Genomic DNA, 8,329 nt, shown 5'->3' with positions numbered 1-8,329 from the left:
GTTATTTCGAATGATTCTATCTTATAAAATAACCTTTAAAGATGAAGATGTTTTTAACTTATGCCGTAAATCCAACCATTTTTTTCGGTAATTCTTTTTTATATTTTACAAATTCAAGTTTTTAAGACTGGTATTGCTAATCTAGCTCAAATTATCATGCAGCTATATATATATGTTAAGACAATATGATTTTAATTCATCTGTCAATTTAAATCTAAAACCAGGGCTTTAAATTGTGCTGTTTTACAAGAAAATGCACGCTCTATTAACGTAATCTTAACTTCTATGAAAAATACTCTACCCAGCCATTCTAAACTTTTAAACAGAAATTCGAACCTCGGCCTTATTTAATTGTTTCCGATTACCGTGGTTGTGGCGTCATAAGAACCTAGTTTCTACGAAATAAAAAAGGGGATTCTCTCAATTTCTATACATTTTAAAGTTTTTGTTTTTGTGTAAAGTTTGGCCAAACAAATTCTTTCGATTTTAATAACTTCCGCTTGGGCGCGCGTAAGTCATTGGATTACAAAAGTTATTAACTTTGTATATTTACTTGGAAATAGGGTTCAATTTGATTGGAGAAGGGTGCTATAGTGACGTGTGTTAGTTGGATTATGACGTCTGCACAAAATTGACCTCTTTTAATTAACTCTTCCTTAATTTGAATTTTTTTTAAATTATTTTGATATAAAAACTTTGTTATTTTGTATTTGCCTAAATTTAATGTCATTTCAGCGGTAATCTTTTTTTCGAGTTTTTTTTTAGTTTCATATTTAAAGTTTTTCTTTTTTAGTTATTAATAATAGATTAAGTTTTAGTGCATATCGTGTGCAAATTCTAATGGGTATATCTAACCTGCATTGTCCCTTAACTCTCCTTATCAAACATTAAATTGCATATAACATAACTCTTATTATTTATATTTAATACATTATACCTCTTTTTGTTAAATATAATATTACTTTTCTGTATGTACTAATACGGATATAACATAATAGTTTTTATAAATTTTCAATGACTAAGCACCGGGATTTTTCTTTATCAAGCTCATACAATTACGGTGTCATGGGCATTGTCAAAAAAGTGGAAATTTATATTTTCTTAAAACAATTACTATTACATCAACAAAGTTATGTCATGTGTTGTTTTACTCTTTGCTATTGTATTAGTCAATTTTTATCTAAATTAGGCTTTAAAAAAACTGTTTTTCTATAGGTATTATTAATAGGCTATACAGAAAAATATTGTTAAAGGAAGACAACCAATAAAATAATATTTAGGTCCCAATAAATTTATATTTACTGAGTACACATTTTTCATTAAAGTAAAGCGTTCCAAACGGCACATTATTATTTATTTAATCAACATAACTAAGGGCATCTAGGTCATTTGACCTCGTATTTTAAAACGACAACTTTGCAGATTAAACTATAAAAATCGTAAAACTATTTCGTGCCCCGTACTACAGTTACTTTTTGATACACATTGTTTATTAAGCCACATTAACCTACGTAGGCCCCATTGTAATGGTATAAAATGCATGTATTTTGACGAGCGATTAAAATTGCAATATTTACAGAAAGCCAACGGTATTTTATTGCTTGTTTGTTTAATGCAAATGGCAGTTTGTTACTGGTATAATATTATTCCTAAAAATTGAAATGTGGAATTGTAGTAAAATAATAATTTAACTGTGTTTAAAAAAAATAATTTTAAAATATTTTGTTGCTTTAGTTTGGTTTCGCAATTGTTTTTATTTAAATCACTGATCAGATCAAAATTAGTAAAAAATAAAAAAAAGGTTTTTAGGAAGACTGTATTAGAAGCTTTACTTTAATTAAAAGTGAAAATAATAATGAAATTTAAAATAATTAAGGGTATATATGTTTTAATTTTAGAATTTATTAGGCTATAAATCATGGCGAACCTAATCATTGGTTTGCGCTTGCTTTTGTTAATTTCAATTTTTGTAAGTGGCAGTTTAGCAGGTAACTCGGTTTTGGGAAAGGTTAAAAACAAAGACCAAAGTTATTCTGATGCTATAGATACACATGGAAAAGCTACGGTGTACTCAATCGAGGCACAGTAAGTAAATCGTAGCCCTTAGATTTTAAGTTTTTTAGGCTGCAAATTTAGAGGTTAAAATTTGATAACGGTCAACGTATAAGTGATTTTGAACCGTCTGTTAATGCTACAGGTAGAATTTAAATAACTACACATTCAAAATGTAACATTGAAACAGCTAATTATATTTTAAGTTTTTAAAAACAACTTTATTTTAACTTTTTTTTGGTTTAAGTTTGAATCGAGGATAAATTGTAATTTATTTAAAAAAAATTTAAACTTGAAAAAATGGTCACGTGACCATGTAAAGTTTAGGCGCTAAAAAGAACTTGTCTTCAGAAAATAAAAATCCGACTCAAATTTTGTGTTTTGCTTCTCTAAACCATTTTAAATTGTTTATACAGACATTTTGTGTGTAACACTTTTTGTGTGTACTGCCAAATTATTTACACAGTTTTGTCAATAACATAAAACGCCTCCTTTATAATAATTTAATTAAGCTTAAATACGGGTAATTTTTACTTATGTTATACTTTTTTAGGCCGCGGATGTATACAAGCGGTGGCCACCTAATATTTCAAACTGGTGACACCTACAACATAAGTTTTAAAACATCAGGGCAGGGAAATTTAAATTTGAATGATGTTGATTTGGATGGAATGACAAAACAGGTAAAAATTTAACTTTAACATTTAATGCATTATGACTGTTTTTAGGTTTTAGTAAGGTTTGTCATAGCCTAAGTAATGCTTAGGAATACTGCCGAACTTAACTTTTCACCGGAATAAAAGTTTTAAAAAAAATTTATGCCAAAATATATCATGATTGGTCAAAACTTTTTAATTTTAGTAAAATTACACCATTTTACTTTAACTTTTTAAGTTATTTATGCTGGATAAATTTGTTAATACTGAAATGCTTAAATGGGAAAAAAGCATACAACAGCGTGCATTAATCCATATCATGTACATACTTCATCGCATATATAACTCTGTTATGACTTGCACTTTTTTATGCCTTGTAAACCATGATGTTTGCTGTTATATAAATTTGTAAATATTGACATCAATTATACTTGACCAATTTCTGTAAAGATTTGTTTGTTTAATAGTTTATATTGCAATTGGTTAATAAGAATGCAAATATATAAATTAAAGTTTTATTTTAAATGAAACCTTTATTTATTCTACATGTGGGTAGGCTAAATACCCAGCTATATAATCATTTATATGCAGGTTGTATAGGTCTATTCTTACTTTGTGATATTATAGTGTAAAATCTTACCCATGATCCTTTCTTTGTACAGTATGTTCATTTTATCAACCCAGCCCATTTTGTCATACCTATTACGTAATTTAACAATATTTTCACTATATACAGGTTGCCCAAAATCAACAAGATATAAATGATATTAAAGTGAATGGAGGGATATCTTCTGATATGCAGGCCCAGGTTGATAATAATACTGAAATTATTATTTCTCTACAATCTCAAATCAACGACCACAACTCAAAAATTCAAAAACTACAAACTGATGTAAGACTTCAGTTAAAATTTTTTTTTCATTTAACATGATTTTTTTATTTTTTAAATTAAATCAACATATGAGCCTTAATAATGTATGATTTTTAACATTTTTCCAAGCTAAAATATTTTTTTATGGGTAACTAAGTATAACTTTTTTTTTTTATTTAATATGTTACATAATTTAAATAATTTATTAAACTTTTGTTAAAGTATTTTTGTGGTATTTAGGTGACAACTTTGCAAACAAGTGTCAATGGAATTTCAACTGTAAGTTTAACTTTTACGAAATTAATTTAATATGGAAGTTTTATATTTTGATAATAGGAAAATTATTTTGATTTGATTTATATTTTTAAAAATAATTTTTAGGATTTATTTAAAAGTAGTTTTTTTTTTTAATTTTGACAATAATTATGGTTTGTTTAGGATTTGGGCAACAATGAATGTGGATCAAGTCCATGTTTAAATGGAGGAACTTGTATTGATTTATATAAATCTTATTTGTGCCAATGTGTGGATCAATATCAGGTATTAAAACACAAATTTTATGAGTGTTGTAGTGTGGTTGGTCTACTAGTTCAAGCCTCACCAATGCCGGCAACGTGGTGTAGTGGTAAGAACACTTGTTACACCACGCATGAGGTTGTGGGTTTAATACCCACTGATCTTATGCTGTAGCGCCCTTGAGTAAGGCGCTATAAACGGTATGAACTCCTGCTGAGCTAGCACTTAATCAGCAGTATAATTATCTGGTAATTATAATCTATAATATTCCAAACTGCCACAGGCAACTCGAGACTGGGTTGGAGTAACTGCTGTTACTCTATGTTTAAGACGCGCATTCGATTCAAACAATGAAATAAATCGGTTTATTAAATATTTTCATATATATATGTAGTGTAGAATAAAATACCAAATAAAAAATGGCTTAAAAATTAAATTTTTCAAGCTATAAAAATTGATTGCTGCAAGTTATTAGTTTTTTTTTTACATAATTTTAATTTTTTGGATGTAAATAATTTCTTAGTAAATCATTGTTTTATGTTTGTTATTTTAATTTGTTAAATCTCTTTTATGTGTCTTATTTCAATGATTAACTGTTATCGGAACACCGTATACCCACTGGTTCAACAATATTTTATAGCTTTATATTTAAAACAATAAAATTTAATCACTTAATTTACAGTATTAACGCTTTTATGATATCTAAATAAATACATTAAAACCAATAAAATTAAGAGTGCTTTGCTAATACAAGTAACAATTTTCTGGGGATTTTTTTATTGCTAAGCAAGTATTCTTTTAATGTATATATATATATAAATTAATTTAAAGTTTTTTGGGAGGATATTTATAATATGAGGTAACCATGAGGTGCTGTTTGTAATCTGAAACTGATTTTTAGTTGCCCTTTTAATTTTTTGATATTAATAACTTGGTGTTTTGTCCCATTTAAATTTGTTTATGGTTTAAGCAGGAACAAATGGCAACACTGGGAATCAAACCTTGGATATTATGACTTAACCAATTTTTTTTATAGTTTATAATGTTGTATAACATTCAAAAAATACTTTAACTTTTTTACAGGGGCCAACTTGTGCAGTTGATGTCAATGAATGTAACACTTTGTCAGCTATAGGGGCAGGTTGTCAGAATGGGGGAACCTGTGAAAACTTAGTTGGATCTTTCAGGTAAATTATTAGTGCTTATTATTTTACCATATATATATTCAAATGTCAAATTCTAATCATTTATTCTGATTACCTCAACTCAGTTTTAACGTGCTTTTAAAAGGCACTAAGAACTTGTAAATTTTTATATATTTTTTTTGCCCTTGAGCTTTAAGTAATTACCATATTACAAATATTGAATTGTTTTATTATTCTATTAAAAATTTCGCAGTTTTTATTTATTTTAAAAAATTTATTATATAACGCTTTTCGGTCAAAAGGTTGACAATCAAATTTTATGACTTTTTACTGCGCAATAAACCTTTTGTGATGTCACGCAGATGCCATTGTCCTCCAGAGTATTCTGGAACATTCTGTACCTCCAAAGAAGATGACTGTTCCGATGGAAATGCGAAATGTGATCACGGAGTTTGTGTCGATGCCCATCGTGATCAACCGGGTCAACCGAAATATTCATGCGTCTGCGATGTAAGATGGTTTGGATAAAAAAAATTATTTTTGAAAATCTTTTTAATTTTTAAACAATTTTTTAATGTTTTTTATGTATTAATCTAATGTTTTTATTTTATTCTGAAATTGATCTATATGTAATGGAGCTGTATATATATATATATGTATGTCCATAATATAGGCTTCCAAAATAAATAAAATTGCCATTCGTGGTGCATGGTTAGATTATTACGAGCACATATTAGTTAAGAGTTGCGGCAATATACCGACAATTAAAATGTCGATCAAGGGGTGGACAATTATTTTTTAAGATTTATTTAATTTTTGAATATCACTGTATCATAATAGCAATTGTCAGTCTATCTCTATTTAAGTTAAAGATCATTTATACTGGCATTGTTACACTTTCTATACAATCAAGGCACACATATATAACAAATGAATATATTAAATATGTTCTATCTTAGTGTTAATATGTAAAAGCAAAAATTGACAATTTAGGCTGGTTGGCAAATGACTGATGGATCATCAGACCCAGCTTGTAACAGTGACATTGATGAATGTTTAGCTAAACCTTGCTCTAAAAATCCTGAAGTTACTTGTTATAATAACCCTGGTTCTTATAGTTGTGGGCCTTGTCCTAACGGTAATGTTAAATTTTAAAAATCTAAATATTGAATCTAAAAATCTTAAAATCAAAATTTTTTCTAAACCTGAAATTTTTTTATTGTACTTAAAATTTAAAAAACTTAAAAACCTAAAAAGCTTATAAAAAACTTTTTTAAACATCCAATAATATAACTGTCAATAAAAATTACACTAAATTAATTAATTCCATGATTTTAAAACATTTAAAGATATAAAACAATTTTTTTAGTATGATTTTATGCTACCTAACGACTTGGTTATTATTACCACGAATATACTTTAAAACATTTCTATTTTAAACCTGTTTTTTGATCAGGTTATATTGGTAATGGATGGGCTTGCACAGATATAAACGAATGTGCAACTCAAAATGGAGGTTGCTCTATGGCGCCACTAGTGACATGTATTAACACTGCTGGATCATTTATGTGTGGCGCTTGTCCAGGAGGTTGGTTTTAAACAAGTTGTTTGATTTATGTAAACTCTTACTATATCTACCACTAAAAAGGTAGCATAGTTTATATTTGAACATAAGTATTAAATTCATGCAATGCCCTTTGTGCTATTTTCTTTGTGTATATATATATCTTTATCCTCGATGTGGGAAAGTTAAATGCCCGACTTGAACATAGAGTAACATCATTTACACCTACCCAGTCTCAAGTTGCCTTTAGCAGTTTGCGATATTATAGATTATAATTGCCCGATAATTATCTTGCTGATTAAGTGCTGGCTCAGCAGGAGTTCATACTGTTTTTATTGCCTTCTTCAAGGGCGCTACAGCATGAGATCAGTGGAGATTGAACTCACGACATCATGTGTGGTGTAGCAAGTGTTCTTACCACTACACCACGCTGCCCGTTTTATGTATGTTAGTTAAATTGAGTATTTAGTTATTGAAGGTAGTTAATCTATTTTCATGATTTTTATTTTCTTAAAAAATTGTTTTTGTGCTTTTCTGCTATAGTGACAATATAATGTTTTTAAATAGGTTACACTGGTGATGGGGTTGTGTGTACACCACAGGATCCTTGTACAGTTGATAATGGAGGTTGTCATCCCATTGCTACTTGTGTTTATAACCCAGGTAACTTTACCATGAAAAAATTAATATTCATAATAAACTAATTAATAAAGAGTAAATTTTTTTGAGTAATGTATATTCTTTTTTAGCAGTTGGTAAAAATATTTATTTATTTACTTAAAATCTCTAACCTAAATTATATATTTTAGCTGGAACATCAGTTGTTGTGTAAAAATTCATAATTTTTTTATATTTTTAGCTATTAGTGCAGTTTTTGTATCTTGTCAATGTCCTGCTGGTTATACTGGGAATGGGTTTGGACCGAATGGTTGCACTTTATCGTCTGATGATTGTCTTAACTCTTGTCAGAATGGACAGTGTGCTGTAAGTTAATATTAAGTAAAGTCAATCCATTTAGTGTTTAAATACTTTTCAAGATCCAAGTACTTAGTTAATAAGAGGATCCACCCATATTATCAAAACTGTTTAACTGAAAGGACACTCCCAAAAAAATTTCAAAAACGACATTTTACTAAACATTTTAGTGAAAATCAAGTCAACTTTTTATTTTACAAATTAAAGGGAATATTTCAAAGTAGGGGTTAGGGTAAGCTGGCAGATTTGTGTAATGATCAAAACACTTGGCTTCACTAAATAAGGTCTTGGGTTTGATTTTCACTGTTTCCATGGTGTGGTGACTTTAAGTAAGGTGCTATAAACGGTATTAACTTCTGCTGAACGAACACTCAACAAGTAGCTTCATTATTAGGCAATTATCATCTATAATATCCTAAACTGCCAAAAGCAACTCAAAAGTTGGTCAGGGTAACTGATGTTACTCTATGTTTAAATCGTGAAGTCAATCTTTCCAATATAAGGATAAACAAAAATAAAAAAAAAAAATTAACTTAGTAAAAAAAAATTT

The 8,329-nt window shown here is 28.4% G+C and overlaps 1 protein-coding gene across 1 annotated transcript in view; it reads left to right on the top strand.

The window, feature by feature from the left end:
- Window positions 1-6,233: 6,233 nt before the first annotated feature.
- The window catches only part of LOC145741354 (cubilin-like), a 47,977-nt gene continuing 45,881 nt past the window's right edge, over window positions 6,234-8,329 (top strand). The window contains 4 exon segments of the mRNA XM_082558934.1: window positions 6,234-6,378; window positions 6,697-6,828; window positions 7,372-7,467; window positions 7,664-7,788. Coding sequence (XP_082415060.1) covers window positions 6,246-6,378; window positions 6,697-6,828; window positions 7,372-7,467; window positions 7,664-7,788 — 486 coding nt within the window. The 5' untranslated portion in view covers window positions 6,234-6,245.

This window comes from Corella eumyota, chromosome 2 (genome assembly GCF_963082875.1).
Source record: "Corella eumyota chromosome 2, kaCorEumy4.1, whole genome shotgun sequence".
Classification (NCBI taxonomy): Eukaryota; Metazoa; Chordata; class Ascidiacea; order Phlebobranchia; family Corellidae; genus Corella; species Corella eumyota.
The sequence above is the reverse complement of the archived record's forward strand: the minus strand, read 5'-3'. Positions and strand labels throughout refer to the sequence as shown.